Source organism: Heterodontus francisci, chromosome 34 (assembly GCF_036365525.1).
Source record: "Heterodontus francisci isolate sHetFra1 chromosome 34, sHetFra1.hap1, whole genome shotgun sequence".
NCBI classification, from domain to species: Eukaryota; Metazoa; Chordata; class Chondrichthyes; order Heterodontiformes; family Heterodontidae; genus Heterodontus; species Heterodontus francisci.
In genome coordinates this window covers 8,903,103-8,929,910 of record NC_090404.1, presented here as the reverse complement: position 1 = coordinate 8,929,910, position 26,808 = coordinate 8,903,103, and the positions used below count along the sequence as shown (strand labels likewise).

The 26,808-nt window shown below is 45.4% G+C and overlaps 1 pseudogene and 1 gene segment (V, D, J or C); both read left to right on the top strand.

The window, feature by feature from the left end:
• The window catches only part of LOC137348587 (zinc finger protein 721-like), a 140,006-nt pseudogene that overhangs the window by 54,720 nt on the left and 58,478 nt on the right, over positions 1-26,808 (top strand).
• On the top strand, positions 22,049-23,319 carry LOC137349011 (T cell receptor alpha variable 36/delta variable 7-like). The segment is given in 2 exon segments: positions 22,049-22,696; positions 22,863-23,319. Coding segments are annotated over 2 exon segments (420 nt in total).

The window sequence follows — 26,808 nt, the reverse complement described above, 5'->3', positions numbered from 1 at the left end:
ATGTAGGCCTTTATCACAAGCGGATTTGAGCACAGGAGAAGTGAAGCTTTGCTTCAATTGTACAGAACCTTGGTTAGACTGCATTTGGAGAACTGTGTGCAGTTTTGGTCCCCTTACCGGAGGAAGAATATTATTGCCATAGAGGGAGTGCAATGAAGGTTCACCAGACTTGTTCCCAGGATGGCGGGACTGTCCTATGAAGAGCAATTGGGGAAACTGGGCCTGTATTCTCTAGAGTTTCGAAGAATGAGAGGTGATGTCATTGAAACCTACAAAATACTGAAAGGGATAGGCAGGGTAGATGCAGGTAAGATGTTTCCCCTGGTTGAGGAGTCTAGAACCAGGGGACACAATTTCAAAATAAGGGGGAAGACACTTAGGACAGAGATGGGCGGCACAGTGGCGCAGTGGTTAGCACTGCAGCCTCACAGCTCCAGCGACCCGGGTTCAATTCTGGGTACTGCCTGTGTGGAGTTTGCAAGTTCTCCCTGTGTCTGCGTGTGTTTCCTTCGGGTGCTCCGGTTTCCTCCCACAAGCCAAAAGACTTGCAGGTTGGTAGGTAAATTGGCCATTTATAAATTGCCCCTAGTATAGGTAGGTGGTAGGGGAATATAGGGACAGGTGGGGATGTGGTAGGAATATGGGATTAGTGTAGGATTAGTATAAATGGGTGGTTGATGGTCGGCACAGACTCGGTGGGCTGAAGGGCCTGTTTCAGGGCTGTATCTCTAAATAAAAAAAAAACAAAGATGAGGAGAGGGTTGTGAATCTTTGGAATTCTCTACCCCAGAGGACTGTGGAAGCTCAGTCATTGAGTATGTTGGACGTAGAGATTGACAGATATATATGGTGGGGGAAAAGGGTTTGAAGTGAATGATGAGCCATGATCATATTGAATTGCGGATCAGGCTTGATGGGCTGAATGGCCTGCTCCTCCTCTTATGTTCCTATGTCCAGTTAATGGGCAGAGTAAAGTGTGATTTGATCTATTGGTCAGTTTCCAGCGGCCATTTACGAGGAGACGCTTTTCAGACAATTCAACTGTGGAAATAGGAGAAAGGGAAATGAGTGAGTTGAAAGGAAAGTGCCTATTACTTAATTTCCGAATCCATTTCTTCATAGCTTTCTCTTACCTTGTAGCTTTGTGTTTCATTCTGGTTGTTTCTTTTATTTCAGTCCTCTCATTTTCCTAATTTGCTCTACACGGATTAGGAAAGTGTTTCTCTCTCTCATTCTTCCTTTCATGCTTTTACTACTATTTTCTCTCTTTGCGTTTCCAACTCTATTTCTCACTTTCTTTAAATCTCTCTCTCTCTCTCAGTGTCACTCTCTCTCTATTTACTATTTTTGATTTCATTCACTATAGATATCGATTGTTACAACAGTATCAATAGTTCAAAGACAGAAGAGCGGCTCTCCCACTCTGTGGGTTCCTGTACCGACTCTGAATTTGTAATTTGTTTGTTACACTGTGGCCTCACAGCTCAGAGAAAGGTGGCGGTGTCTGTCACTCGCTCCTTTCTGACAGTCACTGCACTGCGTTTGCAGTCTCCCCCGATTGAAGTAGTGATCCTCCCGTGTTGATCAGTGAGCTTGTGGCCATCCCCAGATGCTGGAGGGGCTGATAAGGTTGCTGTCTGTAAAAGTGTAGAACAGTAAACGGAAGGTAATGGAGCAATTCATGGAGACAATTCTCGCTTCACTGACAACCACCCGCGGAGGGAGAGGCATCACCTCCTCTTCACCGACCGCATCCATACAGACAGTGTAAAACAGCAAGGAGAGTCTGTAAATCCGGAACATCCTGAGAATGAATATGACACAGCAATTGTATCTAAAGCCAAACAATAAAATGGCAACAGTAACACTAACAATAACTGTAATCATAACCACAGTAATAATAAAACAGCAGTAATAGTAATCAGTAAACAGGATAATCTTGTCACAGGATTGGGACAAAGTGGCTGTCAGTTCCCTCTCATCATCACTTGATGGCGCTCCATCACTGTGTTTGAGTTTTCACTGCACCGGACCGATGGTTTGCTCAAAGTTTCTCGGGGTGATGCCTATCAGTGAAACTGCGCATGCTTATTACTCCATTCCGTGTTGGTTCCCTCCTGTGTATCAGTCCATTGTGGGAATGTCTTTCAGACAGTGCTCAGAGACGGTATGAAATCTACAGGCTTTTGTTTTGAACCTGTTGTTTATTCAGACAACCCACAGCCAGTGACTCAGGGACCATGCGGCCCACCAATGATCTCTGGGACACTGCTCTGGGCGAAATAACTTGAACCCCTGAAGTATTTAAGTGAAGCCCCGCGATGCAGCTTGCCAGAGCAGTCCAGAACTGCAGTCTCAAGCCCCCTGCTGCCTGTGACAGATAACACAACTATGCCATACAGAGAGGTACAGGATTGTTGTGATTATGGGATTAGATTGCCCACATTGATCTGTTGAGTTTCAATCCCTGTTTGGCATGTTAGAGAAATGAGTTCCATAAATCAAATAAATAAAGAAAGACTTGCATTCTTATAGGGCATTTCACGACACCAGGACATCCCAAATCGCTTTATAGTCAGAGGTTCCTTAGAGGTATAGTCACTCGTGTAATGTAGGAAAAGTGTCAACCAACATAGAAACATACATTTGAACATTCGAATTAGGAGCAGAAGTGGGCCATTCAGCCCTTCGAGCCTGCTGCAGCATTCAATAAGATCATGGCTGATCAGTTTGTGTTTCGAATTCCACACTTCCATCTCCCCCTGATAACCTTTGAATCCCTTACCTAACAAGAATCTATCTACCTTCGCCTTAAAAAATATTCAATGACCCCGCCTCCACCACCTTCTGAAGCAGAGAGTTCCAATTAAGTCGCACAACCCTCAGAGAAAAATATTCTCCTCATCTCTGTCCTAAAAGGGCGACCCCTAATTTTAAAAAAGTGCCCCTTCGTTCTGGACTCACCCACAAGAGGAAACATCCTTTCCACAGCCACATTATCAAGACCATTCAGGATCTTATATACCTCAATCAAGTCTCCCCTCACTCTTCCAAATATCAGTAAAAACAAGCCCAGTCTGTCCAACCTTTCCTCATAAGACAACCCGCTCATTCCAAGTATCAATCTGGTAAACCTTCTCTGAACCGCCTCCAACGCATTTACATCTTTCCTTAAATAAGGAGACCTAAAGTGCACACCGTATTTGAGATGCAGTCTCACCAATGCCCTATGTAACTGAAGCATAACATCCATACTTTTATTTTCAATTCCTCTCATAATAAAGGATAGTGCTCCATCCGCCTTCTTTATTCGTTGCTGTATCTGCATGCTAACTTTTTGTGGCTCATGCACTAGAACACCTAGATCCCTCTGCACCTCGGAATTCTGCTGTCTTTCTCCGTTTAAGTAATACTCTGCTCTTTTATTCTTCCTCCCAAGTGAACAAATTCACATTTTCCCACATTATACACTGCCATATTTTTGCTCACTCACTCTGCCTATCTATATCAGTCTGCAAGCTCCTTTTGCCCTCTTCACAACATAATTTATGCCTATCTTTGTGTCATCAGTAAATTTTGCTACCATGCCATTGCTCCCCTCGTCTATGTCCGTTGATATAAATTGTAAAAACCTAAGGCCCCAGCACAGACCTCTGTGGGACTCCACTCCAAAGAACCATAGAAACATTTCGTCGCCTCTGTGCCGGCCGAAATAACTAGCCACCCAATCTAATCCTACCTTCCAGCACCAGGTCCGTACCTTTGCAGGTTACAGCACCTCAGGTGCATGTCCAGCTACCTTTTAAAAGAATTGAGGGTTTCCACCTCCACCAACGTTCCTGGCAGTCAATTCCAGACACCCACCACCTCTGGGTGAAAAAACGTTTTTCCTCATGTCCATCCCAATCCTTCTACCAATCACTTTAAATCTGATCCCCCTGCTAGTCAACCTATCCTCCAGGGGAAACAGGTCCTTCCTGTCTATCTAGGCCCCTCATAATTTTGTACACCTCAATTAAGTCACCCCTCAGCCTCCTCAGTTCCAGAAAAAACAACCCTAGACTATCCAATCTTTCTTCAAAGCTGCAACTTTCGAGTCCTGTTCATTCTTGTAAATCTCCTCTGTACTCTCTCCAGAGCAATTATGTCCTTCCTGTAATGTGGTGACCAGAACTGTACACAATACTCCAACTGTGGCCTAACCAGCATTTTATACAGTTCCAGCATTACATCCCTGCTTTTGAATTCTATACTTCGGCCAATAAAGGAAAGCATTCCATATGCCTTCTTCACCACTCTATCTACCTGTCCTGCCACCTTCAGGGACCGTGGACATTCCCACCAAGGTATACACTTCTTCTACCCCTCTCAATATCTTCCCGTTTATTGTGTACTTCCTCGCTTTATTTGCCCTCCCCAAATGCATTAGCTCACACTTTTCTGATTGAATTCCATTTGCCACTTTTTCACCCATTCAGCCAAACCATTGATATCATTCTGGAGTCTACAGCTATCCTGTTCACTATCAACTACATGGCCAATTTTTGTGTCATCAGAAAAATTCCCAATCATGCCGCCCACATTTAAGTCCAAATCATTAATGTATACCAAAAACAGCAAGGGACCCGACACTGAGTCCTGTGGAACACCACTGGAAACAGCTTTCCATTCAGAGAAATATCCGTCGAGTACTACCCTTTGTTTCCTGTCCCTCAGCCAATTCTGGATCCAGCCTGCCACATTCCACTGTATCCCATGGGCTTTCATTTTACTGACCAGTCTGCCATGTGGGATCTTGTTAAATGCCTTACTAAAATCCATATAGACCACATCCACTGCACTACCCTTATCAATCCTTCTTGTTACTTCCTCAAAAAACTCAATTAAGTTAGTAATATACTCGTCCCATCCTGCCAATCGGAAAAGGATCTATTTATGAATAATCTCTCTTTCTGCCAGCCAGCCAGCCAATCTTCTATCCATGATAATATGTTACCCCTTAGAGCAAGAGCTCGTATTTTGCGTAATAACCTTTCATGTGGCACCATGTCAAATGCCTTCTGGAAATCCAAGTACAGAACGTCAACCGGCACCCCTTTATCCACGGCGCATATTACTCATTCAAAGAACTCCAATAAAGTGGTCAAAAATGACTTCCTTTCACAAACCATGCTGACTATTCCTGATTCCCTCGGGTTTTCTAAGTACACAGCTGTAGCCTCCTTAATGATCGATTTTAACACCTCCCCCATGACAGACGTCAAGCTAACTGGCCTATAGTTACCTAATTTCTGCCTCCACCAACTCCACTCCAGGAGCCAGGTGGCTTCGTCTCCCAGAACGGTGTGGGGTTCCTTCAGAAAGCTCACTGCATATCTCCCTTCCCCAAGAACTGAGAGATTGTGAAATCTGCGGTGAGACCCCCTGCTGCCGTTAATGTTGAGGCTGGCTATGGTTATCTTCATGTCAAAAGTAATTTGATCCCATCACCAATACCTCATTGTGATGAGGGAGTGAAAGAACACCTCGCCTTACACTCCCCCAGCAACCCATTGAGGAGCATTTTAAACCATTGCCTCTCAAACAGTTTCACGCCCTCACCCTACCTGCCTTCCTGAAGGTGGCACAGACAGACTGGATGATTCGTGCCAGACTCGACCACCAGCCAAGGGCCAGCTGAACTTTATTGTGGCAACCTCTGCATGCTGCGAGGAATTCCTGGTGTTCTATGGCGGGGATGAGAGGAGACTCAGTGGGAGGCACGACAGAGTCCACTGTCTCACTGGTGATGGATTCAAGGTCGTCCTCCGTGCCCCACACCAAGTCCCCATCCTCCTCCGGGTCATCACTGCCAACGGCCGACACACCTACCACACACTGTGGGGCGGAGGTCCCGGCCTCGCCAGCTGGTCCCGCCTCCATCACGATCCCACCCTCAGGATCGATGGTGGTGGAGTCCTCACTGGGTTTTTGAGTGGAACTGGAGACAATGGGCGCCAGCGGTTCAGGATGCCCCTCCACCTCCGTCCCCAAGCCAATGAGCAGCCCAGGGGAGACGATAATTCCAGACTCCAGACATACAGCCGAAACCAAGACTGGAGGCAGAGAGAGGAGGCAATCTCCCACCCTACCAGCGCCCACAGGCCTAGCAGACGGGGCAGCATTTTCAACCATAACCGCGTCGGGTGCATCCTAATCGGTAGTGGATTTTGGCTGGGAGGGCCGGCCTTTAGAGGGCTCGCCACCAACCCCCCCTTCACTTATGGAACCTGACCCAGTAGTAGATGGGAAAGGTTCTCCAGGGGCGTCCCAGGCTCCACCACCACAAACAAGGCTCCACTTGCTCCTTCAGGTGGGGCCACATGTACAGGGGCCCCTGAGATGCGAAGGAATTTCTTCTCTCAGAAGGTGGTAAATCTCTGGAATTCTCTGCCTCAGAGAGTTTTGGAGGCTAGGGCACTAAATATATTTCAGGAGGAGGTAGATAGATTTTTGAAATCTCGGGGAGTTGAGGGTTATGCAGAGCAGGCCTGAAAGAGGAGTTGAGGCCTGCGACAGATCAGCCATGATCTTATTGAATGGCGGGGCAGGCTTGAGGGGCTCAAAGGCTTACTCCTGCTCCTATTTCTTATGTTCTTAAACAGACAAGGGGTTGAGGAGGAATTATTGGTTCAGATTATACCGGAAAGATCGTGTCCTTTCAGCACTGCACCGATTGGAAACCTGGTCAATACACACAGCTTCTGAAGTTGAGGTGGAATCCACAATCTGATGCTGAAACCAGAGTCCAGTCACTCTAGCCAAGCTGCTACGAAAATCCTTAATAAGATAAGATGCCATTTTCTATTTACAATTTCTCCATGACATTGGTTAATACTGTTACTGCGAAGCTTCGATATACTAATATCGCAAATAGCAACTTCAGGGGGATAATTCCGAAAGTTTTGACTGAGGCAATCGAAATTCAATAAATCATGAAATCTGACAGCACAGGAGGAGGCCATTCGGCCCATCGAGTCAGCTCTTTGAAAGAGCTATCCAATCAGTTTCATTCTCCTGGTCTTTCTGCAAAGCCCTGGAACGAGCAGTTGCACTAAAACTGAAATTGACAAGTCCATTTGTGACGTTGTAATTTACTTCTTGTCCTTTGCTGCCCTTTCCGTGCCTGCTTGCAATATTGAGCAGCTCTTTCCCCGTCTCCCCTGTCAGTTTCCCGGAGTCTTTGACCGCAGCCTGTTCACAGGGTTTATTTGATCAGAGTGTGTTGCTGATTCAGAGACCGTTTATACACAATGCACAGATTTCACAAGGTGGTGACTGTGATCTTTAAAACAAGCTCCGAGTACAGTTCCCCCTGTGTCCATTGTGCTTCAGGGTGTCTCCTTAATGCTGGAATGTTTTCTGTCACCATCAACAATCCCCATCTTGCTGGTGATAATTAACAGACCAGGGTTTCATTCCCACCCCCGGTCTCTAAATGTGCAACCATTCCCCTGTCAGGTCTCTGATTGGAACCCAGCTCGGGATGTTTCCATTCACTGACAGCCAGCTCACCACCTACCCGTCTCACATCACCACTGGGGACACAAGGAAGTGAGGTGAGAGAATCCTGAGACAGGACAGCAGATTATTGAGGGTGGGGATTAGAACGGGTGTCTTCAAATATGTGTCTGTGTTGGATCTGTCTGTCTGACTGGATTCTGCAGTTTGTTTTCTCGGCCGCTCCTGGAAACAGTTGGGTGACAGTTTGATCCGAGGTTAATTTGGTTTCCTCTCGGTGTGTCTTTGAGAGCCTGATAGCGCGCTGCACATTGTGGCTGCATCTGCCCGCGATTCGACACACCTCCCAACAGACAGAAGTTCCCACCCACAGTCCAAAGACAGTTTTTGTACAGGGGTGAGACTGCTTTCCATCACTGTGAGGCTGAAGGCGCAGTAATACACGGCAGAGTCAGTCAGCTGCAGACCCGAGATGGTTAAACTGGTGAATTTAGTCGCTTTCTGGAGCTCAACAGAGAAACGGGTTTTAGCAAAATCTGCTTTATCTTCACCACCGCTCGAGTATTTCCACAGTATAAACTCGGGCTGTGTATCTGGGTGTTGCCGGTACCAGTATAAATAATAGAAGCTTATTGTAGTATCATAGGTACATCTTAAAGTCACCGCTTCTCCTTCTGTCTTAACATCTGAGGGCAGGAGCTGAGTGACAGAATCTCCATGACTCGGATCTGAAAACAAGTTTAAACAGGACAAGGTCAGACTGACGACTGTTTAAAATTCAGATTTAAAACACGTTTGTGAAATGGGAGAAAAGATGAAATGTGTTTAATCCACAATTACCTGTCAGAAATGCTCCCCACACAACCCAGATGCTGAGTAGCCGCATTGTCGCTGTCCACTCTGTAAAAGGGGAGTTGGATATTTGAAGACACCCGTTCTAATCCCCACCCTCAATAATCTGCTGTCGTGTCTCAGGATTCTCTCACCTCACTTCCTTGTGTCCCCAGTGGTGCTGTGAGAGCGGTAGGTGGTGAGCTGGCTGTCAGTGAACGGAAACACCCCGAGCTGGGCGACAGTCACTGTCCTTATATGGGGAATGGTTCCGCTGTTAGAGACGTGGGGCGGGGACTGAAACCCTTGTCTGGTCATTGTCACAGGAAACATGGGATTGTTCATGGGGTTGGTTTATTCTGGCGTGGTGACTGAAGGCAGAAGCACAGGTAGATAAGGTGCTTAGGGAGGGATATGGGATACTTGCCTTTATTAGCCGAGGCGAAGAATTTAAGAGCAAGGACGTTATGATGGAGCTGTATAAAACGCTAGTTAGGCCACAGTTGGACTACTGTGTACAGTTCTGGTCGCCACACCACAGGAAGGATATGATTGCATTGGAGAGGGTGCAGAGGAGATTCACCAGGATGTTGCCTGGGCTAGAGCATTTCAGCTATGAAGAGAGACTGGATAGGCTAGGGTTGTTTTCCTTAGAGCAGAGAAGGCTGAGGGGAGACCTGATTGAGGTATACAAAATTATGAGGGACATAGATCGGAGTAGATAGGAAGAAGCTTTTTCCCCTAGCGGAGCTGTCAATAACCAGGGGGCATAGATTTAAGGTAAGGGGCAGAAGGTTTAGAGGGGATTTGAGGAAAAATGTTTTCATCCAGAGGGTGGTTGGAATCTGGAACGCACTGCCGGAAGTGGTGGTAGAGGCAGGAACCCTCACAACATTTAAGAAGTATTTAGATGAGCACTTGAAACCCCATAATACAAGGCTTCGGGCCAAGTGCTGGAAAATGGGATTAGAATAGATAAGTGCTTGATGGGTATGGACACGATGGGCCGATGGGCCTGTTTCTGTGCTTGTATTACTCTATGTCTCAATTCTTCCTCTCAAATTCCCGTTACTTCACCATCAGCACACTGGTAACCGTGACTCCAGTGTACATTCCCTCACCGATCAGTTAACTCGTGAACTAACAATGATTCTGTATTTTGCCAGAGTGATTTATAGATCTGTCATATTAGAACGATAAAACTGTTACTGAATAAACAACTGAACAGAAATAAAGAATAAACTCTCGCTGTAATTTAAACAGCGTTTCCAACACTGTCCTCTTCCCTAATTTGCATTTGACATGTTGTTTAAAGTCTTTCTGTTGAATTCTGACATTCTCTGTGTCCATAATGATTAAATTAGACATGTATAATCTTCAGATTTTGGATTTGTGATGAGAGAAAATTGAAGGAGCGGCGAATCGATGCTTTTCTATTAGCAATTTGCCTCTCATGGGAAGAAAGTGGCGGGAGCAGAGCGCGGGGAGCGGGTTCAAAACCTCCAGGGTGAGGTGCAGGACGGATTCTCATAACAAGAACCCAACACCAGCAGGACATGAAAAACTGTCCTTATAACTTTCACCCAGATTAAAAAAGGAGCAGAAAAAGAAACAACATCCGGGCGGTTTCGGTTTGTCTTTCGCTCCTTTAACACCGATCTCCACTAAGGGTATAGTGAGTAACTTCAGAATTCAGATCTCAGGGTGTGTCTGTCATTCACATTTTAATATGCTTTCGCCATGTTCCACACCTTCCACTCACTTATCCTTCTCGGTTTTGAGCGTCAGAAGTCAATCCTTCGATAGATGGATGGTTACATGTGATGGTTATTGCCCTGATATATCTTCCCATCCCATGGAGGTATGTTGATTTCACCTATTGTTCTATTTATTCCAACGTGGACTCGGTTTCGCTCACTGGCTGGGGTTTGATCCACAAATGGATCGGACGCCCTCTGGTGGATCTTCTGAGAAGTGTTTATATGCTGGTGAAAAGTGTCTCAGCAATGCTGTATTTATTCACTGACCTATTTCGAGTTCCTGGTTATGGGAAACTGGATTGGATCTGTTATAAATTAATATGCGGAGCAGAAGCAGATTTTATATTGTTGAATTAAAAACTGGAAGAACGAAATTTAAATTATGATGGGCAAAACGTGGAGACAGGCGATGAGAAAGAACAGACACAGAAAGGACATCAAAAGACACAAAGTCAGTTCAGGTTCCACAGGTGTATTTATACAGCTTGTTTTTAATTATAGATGCGAATTTAATTCGCAAACTAATCTAATTCTGCAAGTGGACCTCACCTGTTGTTGTTGAGCGTTTCTTTTTTGCCCCAGTGAGACTATTTACGAAGGGAGGGAGAGAGAAAACAGGGAACTACAGACCTGTTAACCCAGCATCAGCAGTAGGGCAAATTTTAGAATCTATTCTTAAGAATGTAATAAATGGACACTTGGATAATAATGATCTGATTGGGCATAGTCAACATGGATTTATGAATGGGAAATCATGTTTGACCAAACTGTTGGAGCTTTTGAGGATGTTCCTGACAGAATTGATACAAAGTGGACGTAGTATACTTGGATTTTCAGAAGGCTTTTGATAAAGTCCCCACAGGAGGTGGTTAGCAAAATTAAAGCACATGGGATAGGAGGTTATATACTGGCATGGATTCAGGATTGTTAATAGGCAGAAAGCAGAGAGTGGGAATAAACGGATCACACTCGCATTGGCAGTCTGTGACTAGTGGGGTACCACAAGGATCAGTATTTGGGCCCCAGCTGTTCACAATATATGTCAATGATTTGGATGTGGGGACCAAATGTAATATTTCCAAGTTCGCAGATGACACAAAATTAGGTGGGAATGTGTGTTGTGAGGAAAATGAAAAGCGTCTTCAAGGGGATTTGGACAAACGTAGTGTGTGGGCAAGAACGTTGCAAATGGAAAATAATGTGGAAAAATGTGAGGTTATCCATTTTGGCCTGGGAATAAAGGTCCAGAGTATTTGTTCAATGATAAGAGATTAGAAAGTGTAGATGTACAAAGGGACCTGGGTGTCCTTGTCAATAATTCACTGAAAGCGAACACGCAGGTGCAGCAAGTAATTAAGAAGGCTAACGGTATGTTGGCCTTTATCACAAGAGGATTTGAGCACAGGAGAAGTGAAGCTTTGCTTCAATTGTACAGAACCTTGGTTAGACTGCATTTGGAGAACTATGTGCAGTTTTGGTCCCCTTACCGTCGGAAGAATATTATTGCCATAGATGGAGTGCAATGAAGGTTCACCAGACTTGTTCCCAGGATGGCGGGACTGTCCTATGAAGAGCAATTGGGGAAACTGGGCCTGTATTCTCTAGAGTTTCGAAGAATGAGAGGTGATGTCATTGAAACCTACAAAATACTGAAAGGGATAGGCAGGGTAGATGCAGGTAAGATGTTTCCCCTGGTTGAGGAGTCTAGAACCAGGGGACACAATTTCAAAATAAGGGGGAAGACACTTAGGACAGAGATGGGCGGCACAGTGGCGCAGTGGTTAGCACTGCAGCCTCACAGCTCCAGCGACCCGGGTTCAATTCTGTGTACTGCCTGTGTGGAGTTTGCAAGTTCTCCCTGTGTCTGCGTGTGTTTCCTTCGGGTGCTCCGGTTTCCTCCCACAAGCCAAAAGACTTGCAGGTTGGTAGGTAAATTGGCCATTTATAAATTGCCCCTAGTATAGGTAGGTGGTAGGGGAATATAGGGACAGGTGGGGATGTGGTAGGAATATGGGATTAGTGTAGGATTAGTATAAATGGGTGGTTGATGGTCGGCACAGACTCGGTGGGCTGAAGGGCCTGTTTCAGGGCTGTATCTCTAAAACTAAAACAAAACAAAGATGAGGAGAGGGTTGTGAATCTTTGGAATTCTCTACCCCAGAGGACTGTGGAAGCTCAGTCATTGAGTATGTTGGACGTAGAGATTGACAGATATATATGGTGGGGAAAAGGGTTTGAAGTGAATGATGAGCCATGATCATATTGAATTGCGGATCAGGCTTGATGGGCTGAATGGCCTGCTCCTCCTCTTATGTTCCTATGTCCAGTTAATGGGCAGAGTAAAGTGTGATTTGATCTATTGGTCAGTTTCCAGCGGCCATTTACGAGGAGACGCTTTTCAGACAATTCAACTGTGGAAATAGGAGAAAGGGAAATGAGTGAGTTGAAAGGAAAGTGCCTATTACTTAATTTCCGAATCCATTTCTTCATAGCTTTCTCTTACCTTGTAGCTTTGTGTTTCATTCTGGTTGTTTCTTTTATTTCAGTCCTCTCATTTTCCTAATTTGCTCTACACGGATTAGGAAAGTGTTTTTCTCTCTCTCATTCTTCCTTTCATGCTTTTACTACTATTTTCTCTCTTTGCGTTTCCAACTCTATTTCTCACTTTCTTTAAATCTCTCTCTCTCTCAGTGTCACTCTCTCTCTATTTACTATTTTTGATTTCATTCACTATAGATATCGATTGTTCCAACAGTATCAATAGTTCAAAGACAGAAGAGCGGCTCTCCCACTCTGTGGGTTCCTGTACCGACTCTGAATTTGTAATTTGTTTGTTACACTGTGGCCTCACAGCTCAGAGAAAGGTGGCGGTGTCTGTCACTCGCTCCTTTCTGACAGTCAGTGCACTGCGTTTGCAGTCTCCCCCGATTGAAGTAGTGATCCTCCCGTGTTGATCAGTGAGCTTGTGGCCATCCCCAGATGCTGGAGGGGCTGATAAGGTTGCTGTCTGTAAAAGTGTAGAACAGTAAACGGAAGGTAATGGAGCAATTCATGGAGACAATTTTCGCTTCACTGACAACCACCCGCGGAGGGAGAGGCATCACCTCCTCTTCACCGACCGCATCCATACAGACAGTGTAAAACAGCAAGGAGAGTCTGTAAATCCGGAACATCCTGAGAATGAATATAACACAGCAATTGTATCTAAAGCCAAACAATAAAATGGCAACAGTAACACTAACAATAACTGTAATCATAACCACAGTAATAATAAAACAGCAGTAATAGTAATCAGTAAACAGTATAATCTTGTCGCAGGATTGGGACAAAGTGGCTGTCAGTTCCCTCTCATCATCACTTGATGGCGCTCCATCACTGTGTTTGAGTTTTCACTGCACCGGACCGATGGTTTGCTATTAGTTTCTCGGGGTGATGCCTATCAGTGAAACTGCGCATGCTCATTACTCCATTCCGTGTTGGTTCCCTCCTGTGTATCAGTCCATTGTGGGAATGTCTTTCAGACAGTGCTCAGAGACGGTATGAAATCTACAGGCTTTTGTTTTGAACCTGTTGTTTATTCAGACAACCCACAGCCAGTGACTCAGGGACCATGCGGCCCACCTATGATCTCTGGGACACTGCTCTGGGCGAAATAACTTGAACCCCTGAAGTATTTAAGTGAAGCCCCGCGATGCAGCTTGCCAGAGCAGTCCAGAACTGCAGTCTCAAGCCCCCTGCTGCCTGTGACAGATAACACAACTATGCCATACAGAGAGGTACAGGATTGTTGTGATTATGGGATTAGATTGCCCACATTGATCTGTTGAGTTTCAATCCCTGTTTGGCATGTTAGAGAAATGAGTTCCATAAATCAAATAAATAAAGAAAGACTTGCATTCTTATAGGGCCTTTCACGACACCAGGACATCCCAAATCGCTTTATAGTCAGAGGTTCCTTTGAGGTATAGTCACTCGTGTAATGTAGGAAAAGCGTCAACCAACATAGAAACATACATTTGAACATTCGAATTAGGAGCAGAAGTGGGCCATTCAGCCCTTCGAGCCTGCTGCAGCATTCAATAAGATCATGGCTGATCAATTTGTGTTTCGAATTCCACACTTCCATCTCCCCCTGATAACCTGTGATTCCCTTACCTAACAAGAATCTATCTACCTTCGCCTTAAAAAATATTCAATGACCCCGCCTCCACCACCTTCTGAAGCAGAGAGTTCCAATTAAGTCGCACAACCCTCAGAGAAAAATATTCTCCTCATCTCTGTCCTAAAAGGGCGACCCCTAATTTTAAAAAAGTGCCCCTTCGTTCTGGACTCACCCACAAGAGGAAACATCCTTTCCACAGCCGCCTTATCAAGACCGTTCAGGATCTTATATACCTCAATCAAGTCTCCCCTCACTCTTCCAAATATCAGTAAAAACAAGCCCAGTCTGTCCAACCTTTCCTCATAAGACAACCCGCTCATTCCAAGTATCAATCTGGTAAACCTTCTCTGAACCGCCTCCAACGCATTTACATCTTTCCTTAAATAAGGAGACCTAAAGTGCACACCGTATTTGAGATGCAGTCTCACCAATGCCCTAAGTAACTGAAGCATAACATCCATACTTTTATTTTCAATTCCTCTCATAATAAAGGATAGTGCTCCATCCGCCTTCTTTATTCGTTGCTGTATCTGCACGCTAACTTTTTGTGGCTCATGCACTAGAACACCTAGATCCCTCTGCACCTCGGAATTCTGCTGTCTTTCTCCGTTTAAGTAATACTCTGCTCTTTTATTCTTCCTCCCAAGTGAACAAATTCACATTTTCCCACATTATACACTGCCATATTTTTGCTCACTCACTCTGCCTATCTATATCGGTCTGCAAGCTCCTTTTGCCCTCTTCACAACATAATTTCCTGCCTATCTTTGTGTCATCAGTAAATTTTGCTACCATGCCATCGCTCCCCTCGTCTATGTCGTTGATATAAATTGTAAAAACCTAAGGCCCCAGCACAGACCTCTGTGGGACTCCACTCCATAGAACCATGGAAACATTTTGTCGCCTCTGTGCCGGCCGAAATAACTAGCCACCCAATCTAATCCTACCTTCCAGCACCAGGTCCGTACCTTTGCAGGTTACAGCACCTCAGGTGCATGTCCAGCTACCTTTTAAAAGAATTGAGGGTTTCCACCTCCACCAACGTTCCTGGCAGTGAATTCCAGACACCCACCACCTCTGGGTGAAAAAACGTTTTTCCTCATGTCCATCCCAATCCTTCTACCAATCACTTTAAATCTGATCCCCCTGCTAGTCAACCTATCCTCCAGGGGAAACAGGTCCTTCCTGTCTATCTAGGCCCCTCATAATTTTGTACACCTCAATTAAGTCACCCCTCAGCCTCCTCAGTTCCAGAAAAAACAACCCTAGACTATCCAATCTTTCTTCAAAGTTGCAACTTTCGAGTCCTGTTCATTCTTGTAAATCTCCTCTGTACTCTCTCCAGAGCAATTATGTCCTTCCTGTAATGTGGTGACCAGAACTGTACACAATACTCCAACTGTGGCCTAACCAGCATTTTATACAGTGCCAGCATTACATCCCTGCTTTTGAATTCTATACCTCGGCCAATAAAGGAAAGCATTCCATATGCCTTCTTCACCACACTATCTACCTGTCCTGCCACCTTCAGGGACCGTGGACATTCCCACCAAGGTATACACTTCTTCTACCCCTCTCAATATCTTCCCGTTTATTGTGTACTTCCTCGCTTTATTTGCCCTCCCCAAATGCATTAGCTCACACTTTTCTGATTGAATTCCATTTGCCACTTTTTCACCCATTCAGCCAAACCATTGATATCATCCTGGAGTCTACAGCTATCCTCTTCACTATCAACTACACGGCCAATTTTTGTGTCATCAGAAAATTTCCCAATCATGCCGCCCACATTTAAGTCCAAATCATTAATATATACCAAAAACAGCAAGGGACCCGACACTGAGTCCTGTGGAACACCACTGGAAACAGCTTTCCATTCAGAGAAATATCCGTCGAGTACTACCCTTTGTTTCCTGTCCCTCAGCCAATTCTGGATCCAGCCTGCCACATTCCGCTGTATCCCATGGGCTTTCATTTTACTGACCAGTCTGCCATGTGGGATCTTGTTAAATGCCTTACTAAAATCCATATAGACCACATCCACTGCACTACCCTCATCAATCCTTCTTGTTACTTCCTCAAAAAACTCAATTAAGTTAGTGATATACTCGTCCCATCCTGCCAATCGGAAAAGGATCTATTTATGAATAATCTCTCTTTCTGCCAGCCAGCCAGCCAATCTTCTATCCATGAGAATACGTTTCCCCTTAGAGCAAGAGCTCGTATTTTGTGTAATAACCTTTCATGTGGCACCATGTCAAATGCCTTCTGGAAATCCAAGTACAGAATGTCAACCGGCGCCCCTTTATCCACAGCGCATATTACTCATTAAAAGAACTCCAATAAAGTGGTTAAATATGACTTCCTTTCACAAACCATGCTGACTATTCCTGATTCCCTCGAGTTTTTCTAAGTACCCAGCTGTAGCCTCCTTAATGATTGATTTTAACTCCTCCCCCATGACAGACGTCAAGCTAACTGGCCTATAGTTACCTGATTTCTGCCTCCACCACCTCCCCACCAACTCTCCCCAATGGTCAGCTCATTATCGAAAGATGGAATTGCAGTTGAGATGATGCAGAGGAGATTTAAGAGGATGTTGCCAGAGCAGGAAAATTGCAACTATGAGTAACGATTGGATAGATTGTGGTTCTTCTTGAAACAGAGGACGTTGAGGGACGACTTGATTGAGATGCAAAGAATTGTGAACAGCCTAGACAGGGTGAATGGGGAGGGCCTATTTACCTGAGCAGTGGGACAGTAACTAGGGGGCATGGATTTAAAGTGATTGGTAGAAGGATTAAAGGGGAGATAGAATCATAGAAAGTTTAAGGCAAAGAAAGTGGCCACTTGGCCCATCATGTCTGTACTGGCCGAAAAACTATCCACCTATTCTAATCCCACCTTCCAGCGTTTAGTCCATAGCCCCGCGGAATACAGCTCTTGAAATGCATATCCGGACTCCTTTTGAATGAGGTGAGGGTCTCTGCCTCAACTATCCTTTCACGCAGTGAGTTCCAGACCATCACCACCCTCTGGGTGAAAAAGTTTTCCCTCACCTCCCCTCTAATTTTTCTACAAATCACTGTAAATCTATGTCCCCTCGTCACTGACCTTTCTGCTAAGGTGAAAAGACCCTTCACTTCGACTATATCCAGGCCCCTCAAAATTTTGTACATTCCAATCAGATCTCCCCTCAGCCTTCTCTGTTCCAAGGAGAACAACCCCAGCCTATCCAATCTTTCCTCACAGTTGCATTTTTCCAGTCCTGGCAACATCCTCATAAATCTCCTCTGTACCCTCTCTGGTGCAATTACATCCTTTCTGTAATGAGGTGACCAGAACTGCACACAATACTCAAGTTGTGGCCTAACCAATGAGTTATACAGTTCCAGCATAGCCTCCCTTAGGGATGTGTTTCACCCACAGCGTGGTGAGGGTCTGGAACTCACTTTTTGAAAGGGTGGGAAAGGCAAAAAACCTCATCTCATTGTAAAAGTGCCCAGAGGTGCACGTGAGGTGCCGTAACCTGCAGGGCTACGGACCAAATGCTGTAAAGAGCGATTAGACTGGTTGGCACTTTCCTTTTCTGGCTGGTACAGACACATTGTGTCAAGTGGTCTCTTTCTGTGCCATAAACATTCCATGATTCGATATCTCTCTGCTCAGAACTATCATCTCCCACTTCTGGTTCTGTCTCAATCTCTCCCGCACCCTGTCCTGACTTTAACATGATCCTGAAGAAGATTCACAAACCTGCTCCAAATATTCTAGCTGTTGCCTGAACAATGATTTGTGCAGGTTTATTACCATCTCTCTGTGTTTTGAAATCCTTGCCCCTGTTTACAACACTTGGATTCTTTAACCCTTTCACATATCAGCAACTTGTTCTCCAATCTTTGCACCCGAACCCCAATTTTTTCTCCTTCTTTACTCATTTAAATCAATATTTAATTCATATTTCCTTTCATTATTCTTACATTTTACATTTACTATGACGTTCGTCAGGTCTCTATCAGGTTTTTTTTGTATATGAGACAAAGAGAAACAACAATTTTTTGATTGCACTTTTCACCATTCACTTTGCTGTGCTTCTCACGGTTTTTGGTCGTCATTGCCCCTGTATTAATATTGCTGAGGGGGCAAACGCGCCACCTAGTGGTGTAATTCGGGTAAACTTAGTTTGTCCACTTTGTCCAAATTGATATTCAGTCCCTGAACTGTTGTACTTGTCCTACTTATTTTACTGCTGTGGAGCTATTTTCTATGGGGTAAATTAGCCCTCCACGATTGTAAATATTACGGACGCTTCCATTTTTATTCATTTGATTTGAGGTGGTACTAAATAATAAAGGAGACAGCCCATAAATATTTGCAGAATTAAAAAATGCATTCTTTATCAGGACATGGGCGTGACTGGCAAATCTGGGACTTACTGTACGTCTATAATTGGGCCCCACGAACGTCTGGGCCTCCCTAAGTGAATTTATAATCATATGACCCACCATTTCTGATGTATCCCGCTGAAATCACGTCCCATATGGACTGTGAATGCAGTGGAGAAGAAATCAACACCAACAGGATGTTTAACATCGAGGCAACATGGACTCGAGTCAAAAGGAATCCTGATCGAACAGTGCAGAGCTCTGGTCAGAACACACCGTGGGCACTGTCTTTAGTTTTGGTCACCAAGTAACAAGGGAGGTATTCAAACATGGGGGTACAGCAGGGATGATCCAGGAGGCTGTCTCTTCAGCTTCAGAAGCTGCAGTTAAGAGGAAAAAATGAAATTAGTCTTTGGGACTGAGATCAACTAATTGTTGGTCACATAGAGAGTTGTTGACAGTTGAAATGGTCTCCACACAGTTTTACAGAGTCCAGATCCCAGAATTATCTTTGCAATAACGGGAGGATAATGTAGGGGTGTGTGGTTTCTCGAAGGACGAATTAAGATGAGAAAAACGGCCTTCCCCATCCGGCAATACTTTATCTCCTGCCATGAAAACGTGAGCACGATGAGTGAGGGCCCTCGAGTGGTGATGTGAAGTAAACTGCGCTCTCACACTGTCTGCAGATTATCTAAAAAATACGTCTAAAACTTTTTGTGTGTTTATCGACTGTGCTTATCTGTCTGTAGATGTATGCATATGTGTATGTGTGTGGGTGTTTATCAGTGTCTGTCTCCATCGGTGCGCATTTCCAATGTTCTGTGTGTGGCTTGTACTGTCCACGGGAGGGCGCTCTCTGATCACTTGATAAATATCATGATCCCCAGCTGCAGGAAGCGGCTGCTCAGAGAGAAACAAATGGGCGGGGAGAAGACACCCGATCTGATGAGATCTCGGCGCTGTTTGAGATTTTGCCATTGCAGGTCCGGTAAAGGGAGTGATCACAGTCTCTGTTTCTAGAGTTCACACTGGAACCATGGAGGTGAAACTCTGTCTGACTCTGATTATTGTCCTGATCACAGGTCAGTGATATTGGGACCTTTCTATAATATTCCCAGTTCTCAAACAATTTCACATCTCTATCTCCGGGTGATTATTCTCTTTCTGTTACTCCGTCTAACCTGCCGTGTTTCTGCTGTTTACTTTCAGAGAAGAGTAATGGAGACCCAGTGTCCCAGTCAGAACAAGGGGTCAGATCAGAAGAGGGTGCAGATTCAGCAATAAACTGCAAATATACCGTATCGGATTCAGCTACAAGCTATTATCTGTTCTGGTATCGCCAGTATCCACACCAAGCCCCTCAGTATATGCTCAGAGCCGATAGTTATGGGAATAATGAGATTGCTCCAGGTTTTGAACACTTCAGCGCGAATCTCAACCAAAAACAAGGCACTTTTCACTTGTCAATGAAAGACTTGAAGATCACAGACAGCGCCGTGTATTACTGTGCCCAGAGACCCACAGTGAATGAGCCTGCCTTGGGCCTCATACAAAAATTAGGTACAGCTCGGCATCGGGGATGGTGCTGGTGGTGGTGGAGGGGGCGGGTTGCGAAAGCAGGTGGCATCTCTGTAAAATACCAAGAATTGACTCCGCGAGAGTTTGTACAGAAAATGAGAGAATATACTTCCTGATCCGATCGTTTTTTTCCAGCTGAAGCCATTTCTGTCAATGTTGGGATAAGTGACATTTATCAACCATTTTAAGCCAGAGTCAAATTCAGACATTTTCACCCCCAGTGTCAGCTCAAACCTACAGTCTTCTAGGATGACTAATAGAAACAATTTCTGTAAATAAAATATTGACTCAGTTCCGTCAAGGGCACCTTTCAAAAACAGTCTCACCAGTGTAGAGTGGAGTTCACTACATTATATCCCTCATAATCTTCAGGCTATGAACGGTAATGGGGATCATTGGCTGGCAGTGATGACCGGGATTGAGACTGAGTTCGATTATTTTCTGCTTCTCATGTTATAGAGAGAGAGAGACAGCGACAGAGAGTGAGAGACGGGGGTGGGGGGAGAAAGAGAGTGAGATAAACAGACAGAGCGGGACTCCGTTAAAAAAGACAGAGGAAGGAGGGAGATGGAGAGAGAGATGGAGAAAGATGCCGTGATGAACAAAGTGAGTAAAACCGAGACAGAGAGAGAGAGAGAGAGAGAGAGAGAGGAAGAGAGAAGCAAATAAAGACAGCGACCGAATTAAACAGATTGATTGACACCGAGACGCCGAACATAGACAAAGAAAGAGAGAGAGTGAGAAGGAGAGAGAGAGAGAGAGACACACACACACATAGATACCCAGTGAGAGAGAGAGAGAGAGAGGAAGAGAGAAGCAAATAAAGACAGCGACCGAATTAAACAGATTGATTGACACCGAGACGCCGAACATAGACAAAGAAAGAGAGAGAGTGAGAAGGAGAGAGAGAGAGAGAGACACACACACATAGATACCCAGTGAGAGAGAGAGAGAGAGATACAAAGGGGCAAGCAAACAGAGATAAAGAAATACAGAGACCGAGCAAAACAGATTGATTGGCACCGAGACAGACAGACAGACAGACTCCACACACACAGACTGAGACATAGATAGAAAGAGAGAGCCAAACTGTGTGTGTTTGTGTGTGTATCAGAGAGAGAGAGAGCGAGTGAGAGAGGCTCACTCACAGGGCGAGGTGAGGAAAGGGTTAGTTCGACGACATCAGTAGTTGGTCCACAGCTCGCACTGGTTGGGGCACATCTGGTGTCAGTTCTCAGTGACCAGCCAACCCTGTCCCCGGGGGACGCTCCACAATCTCACTGTCAATCCAGTTCCCGCTTATTGAGTTTACGTTTTGATATCAGACTAGAAGGGTAAAAATATTTATAACATTTTGTTATTTTCTATCGAAATCTAAACCAGACGCCATGTGTTCCCCATATTCCTTACTGGTAATAATGAATTTGCTGCCTCGTGAGTCTGTGATTAAGTGATCAGTCTGTGTTCCGGGGGTTTTACTTACTCCCAGACTCTTGACTGTTTCTGTATTTTGTTACAGCAACGAGTGGTAAAGATTCAGTGTCTCAGGATCCGTGTGAATTAGCGGTTCAGGAAGGACTGACTATAATACTGAACTGCAGTTACTCCACACCCAGTGACTTTCCCGACCTCTACTGGTACATCCAGTGTCCTGGGCAAGCTCCGAGATATTTGCTGAGGAGATACAGCAGTGGACAGGGAGATAAATCTCCAGCTTTCCCAGATCGCTTCTCTGCTATCCTGGACAAAGAAAATGGCTCCTTTAAATGCCGTACGGGCTCTTGTCTCTGACTCTGCATCACTGCGCAGAGCCCTACACCCCAGCCACTCAGTACAAAAAACAGAAATGCACTCTCACAGCTCTCTCTCAATCAGATAATAGAAAGGAAACCAAACTTCAAAGATCAATTCTGCCGAATGGCATATTTCTGCGCTACGACTCTATGTCATTCTGTGTAATAAGCCCCATAATATCAGCTGTGGATGGTTCCCAGGGTGCTTGAGCAGTTCTTATAATGGGAGGCTCCGTCATTGATACCAGCGCAACAACAATTATTTCCCCTCATTGCCATCTCACCGACTGACCCTGTTAAAGGGCCAACATTGGGTTTGATCCCCGTCCAGTTCTTTGTTGTGAGCAGAACAATGTTACTCTGTTCCCTGCTCCTTGCTCTGATGTTATGAATTGGAGAACAAAGGAGCTGTGAACTGATTGGATGAATTGGAGAACAAAGGAGCTGTGAGCTGATTGGATGAATCGGAGAACAAAGGAGCTTTGAACTACTTGGATGTGACCTGTTCACTCTTCCAAGAATGGACCAATCGGAAGAGAGACCGGATATTACTCAACATCTTCCCAACCCTGACTGAAACAATTACAGGTTCAACACGTTCTGTTCAAATCCGCCATCAACTCTCTGCAAACATGTTGGTTGTTGCTTTGTATTCATTCCTCACAGCTACAGCTCTCTTAACTGGTAAAGTTTACATGTTTTCTTTTTCCTTTTTAAGACGTCACTGACATAGAAAATCTACCTCTTAAATGTTTCTTTTCTCTATTTACCACGGATTCTGTCACATTTATATTAGTTATAATAAAGTGATAATAAAAGCTTAAAGTTCGGTATTTCTAAATTTCTGTAGGTGTTCGTTGTGCAGACTCGGTCTCACAGGAGCCGGGTGCAGTGATGCAGGTTGAAGGAGACTCGGTGACCATTAATTACAACTATTCGACCACTGCTGGTTTCTACAGTTTACAGCTGTACCGTCAGGACCGGGAGAAAGAACCCATATTCTTAATGTACATCCCTTCTGCTGGAGAGGTTTTCAGAGCAGAGGGCGTGAGCAATCGATTTTCTGCATCTCTCGACACTTCGAAAAGGGAGGGGAAGTTCACCATCCGCGTCCTGCGGCTGTCTGACAGCGCGATGTATTACTGCGGGCTGAGAGACACAGTGACAGGAACCAGAGGGAGCCTCGTACAAAAACACTGCCTCAGTGTGACAAGGTGAACGGAATAGCAGGCAGTGTGGGGTGAAACACGGAGTGTCAGTATTTATCACAGGAGAGTGTCAATGTAAAAAAGCCGAATCAACAGCTGTACAACTTATAATACAGCACTGGAAAAATGTTTATTCATATAATAATCTTGATATTAATTTCATAAAAATATATTTGATTAGACTGTTCTTCCAATCTCTGTTTATTTAATGGACACCTTAACTTTCAAACTTAGTGGAGCAAATATCAAACTAGTACTCAGTGTGCGCAGGAGTCACAATCAGACCTGGCACTCTAGCTAGTAGGAAATGAACTGAACAGAGGGGAGACATTCAGTCACTTCATCGAGGAAAAACCCTTCAGAACAGCGAAGTCTCCTCAGAACTGTGAGGCCGTGAGACTCAGGTCATAAAACTGTGGCTGAAGCCCGGAGTGCTGACTGTACCGGTTGAGAATATTTCCAGAGAAGTGATATAATGATGAGGAGCGGGGCAAGACGGTCCCGCGTGATGCTCCCTGAGTCTGTAACTCCGCAGTGCGGGAGCTCTGTCCGAGCAGAAATACAGACCCCCGCCCCACTGCACTACTGATCCGACCAATACCAAACAGAGAACAGCCAGCAGTAATCTCTCCAATACCACAGGACAGGCAAGGCGGGTCAGAGTGAGAGCAGCAAAAGGAAGCTGTGGGCGGGGACACTGCAAAAACAGAACTGAAAACTTTGTGTAAGGGCAGAAAGTGCGCGGCGCCGCTCAGCTGATGTTCAGTGGAACATTGCAGCAAGCCCATGATAGAAATGTGAGCATGAGAGCAGGGGGGAGTGTTGAAATGGCAAGCAACCGGAAGCTCAGGGTCCTGCTTGCGGACTGAGCGGAGATGTTCCGCAAAGCAATTACGCAGTCTGCGTTTGGTCTCCCCAATGTAGTGGAGACCACACTGTGAGCAGCGAATACAGTATACTACATTGAAAGAAGTACAAGTAAATCGCTGCTTCACCTGAAAGGAGTGTTTGGGGCCTGGGATAGTGAGGAGAGAGGAAGTAAATTGGCAGGTATTACACCACCTGCGATTGCAGGGGAAGGTGCCATGGGATGGGGATGAGGTGGTGGGGGTAATGGAGGAGTGGACCAGGGTGTCGCGGAGGGAACGATCCCTTCGGAATGCTGACAGGGGAAGGGAGGGGAAGATGCGTTTGGTAGCAGCATCACGCTGGAGATGGCGGAAATGGCGGAGGATGATCCTTTGGATACGGAGGCTGATGGGGTGGAAAGTGAGGACAAGGGGAACCCCGTCACGGTTCTGGGAGGGAGGGAAAGGGGTGCGGGAAATGGGCCCGACACAGTTGAGGGTCCTGTCAACAACAGTGGGGGGGGAATCCTCGGTTGAGGAAAACGCAGGTGGATAAGTTAGTCAAGAAGGCATACGGCATGCTTGCCTTCATCGGTCGGGGCATAGAGTATAAAAATTGGCAAGTCATGTTGCAGCTGTACAGAACCTTAGTTAGGCCACACTTAGAATATTGCGTGCAATTCTGGTCGCCACACTACCAGAAGGATGTGGAGGCTTTGGAGAGGGTACAGAAGAGGTTTACCAGGATGTTGCCTGATCTGGAGGGCATTAGCTATGAGGAGAGGTTGGATAAACTCAGATTGTTTTCAGTGGAACGACGGAGGTGGAGGGGCGACATGATAGAGGTTTACAAAGTTATGAGCGGCATGGACAGAGTGGATAGTCAGAAGCTTTTTCCCAGGGTGGAAGAGTCAGTTACTAGGGGGCATAGGTTTAAGGTGCGAGGGGCAAAGTTTAGAGGGGATGTGCGAGGCAGGTGTTTTACACAGAGGGTAGTGAGTGCCTGGAACTTGCTGCCGGGGGTGATGGTGGAAGCAGATACGATAGCGACGTTTAAGAGACATCTTGACAAATACATGAATAGGAAGGGAATAGAGGGATCTGGGCCCCGGAAGTGCAGAAGGTGTTAGTCGAGGCAGGCATCAAGATCGGCGCAGGCTTGGAGGGCCGAATGGCCTGTTCCTGTGCTGTACTGTTCTTTGTTCTTTGTTCGATCAGAAGCACCGTCATGGATGGTAGCATCATCAGAGCAGATTCGTCGGAGACAGAGAAACTGGGAGAATGGAATGGAGTCCTTGCAGGAGGTAGGGTGTGACCATCCGCAAAACTCAGAACACAATTTTAGATGCAATTCTGCGATTGGACAACACTTGTTGCACTTAAACACCTGGTTCAGATTATCCCTGAAAAGATCGTGTCCTTTCAGCACTGCACCGATTAGAAACCTGGTTAACATATCCAGCTTCTGAAGTTGAGTGGAATCCACAATCTTAATCTGAAACCAGAGTCAAGTCACTTTAGTCAAGTTGCTACGAAAATGCTTAATAAGCTAAGATGCCATTTTATGTTTACGATTTCACCATGACATTGTTAAATACCGTCACTGTTATTCTTCCATATGCTAACATCACCAATCGCAACTTCCGGGGGATAATTACGAAAGTTTGACTATTGCAATTGAAATTCAATGAATCATGGAATCTGACAGCACAGAAGGAGGCCATTCGTCCCATCGTCTCGGCTCTTTGAAAGAGCTATCCAATCAGTTTCATTCTCCTGATCTTTCTCCAAAGCCCGACACTAAAACTGAAATTGACAAATCCATTTGTGACGTTGTAATTTACTGTTTGTCCTTTGCTGCCCTTTCCGTGCCTGCCTGCAATATTGAACAGCTCTTTCCCCATCTCCCCTGTCAGTTTCCCGGAATGTTTGACCGCGCCTGTTCACAGGGTTTATTTGATCAGAGTGTGTTTCTGACTCAGTGACAGTTAATACACAATGAACTGATTTCATAAGGTGACGACAGTGACCTTTAAAACAGGCCCCAAGCGCAAAGATCCCCCAGTGTCCATTGTACTTCAGGGTGTCGCCTTAATGCTAGAATATTTTCTGTCACCATTAACAATCCTTAGCTTGCTGGTGACAATTAACGGACGACGTTTTCATTCCCACCCCATGGCCCCTTAAAGCGGAACCATTCCTCGATCAGGTCTCTGACTGGAACCCAGCTCGGGGTGTTTCTATTCACTGACAGACAGCTCACCACCTACCGGTCTCACAGCACCACTGGGGACACAAGGGAGTGAGGTGAGAGAATCCTGAGACACGACAGCAGATTATTGGGGGTGGGGTTTAGAACGGGTGTCTTCAAATATGATTCTGTGATGTATCTGTCTGTCTGATTGGATTCTGCAGTTTGTTTTCTCGGCCGCTCCTGGAAACAGTTGGGTGACAGTTTGATCCGAGGTTAATTTGGTTTCCTCTCGGTGTGTATTTGAGCGCCTGACAGCGCGCTGCACATTGTGGCTGCATCTGCCCGCGATTCTACACAACCGACAACAGACAGAAGCTCCCACCCACAGTCCAAAGGCAGTTTTTGTACAGGGGTGAGACAGCTTTCCATCACTGTGAGGCTGAGAGCGCAGTAATACACGGCAGAGTCAGTCAGCTGCAGACCCGAGATGGTTAAACCGGTGAATTTAGTCGCTTTCTGGAGCTCAGCAGAGAAACGGGTTTTAGC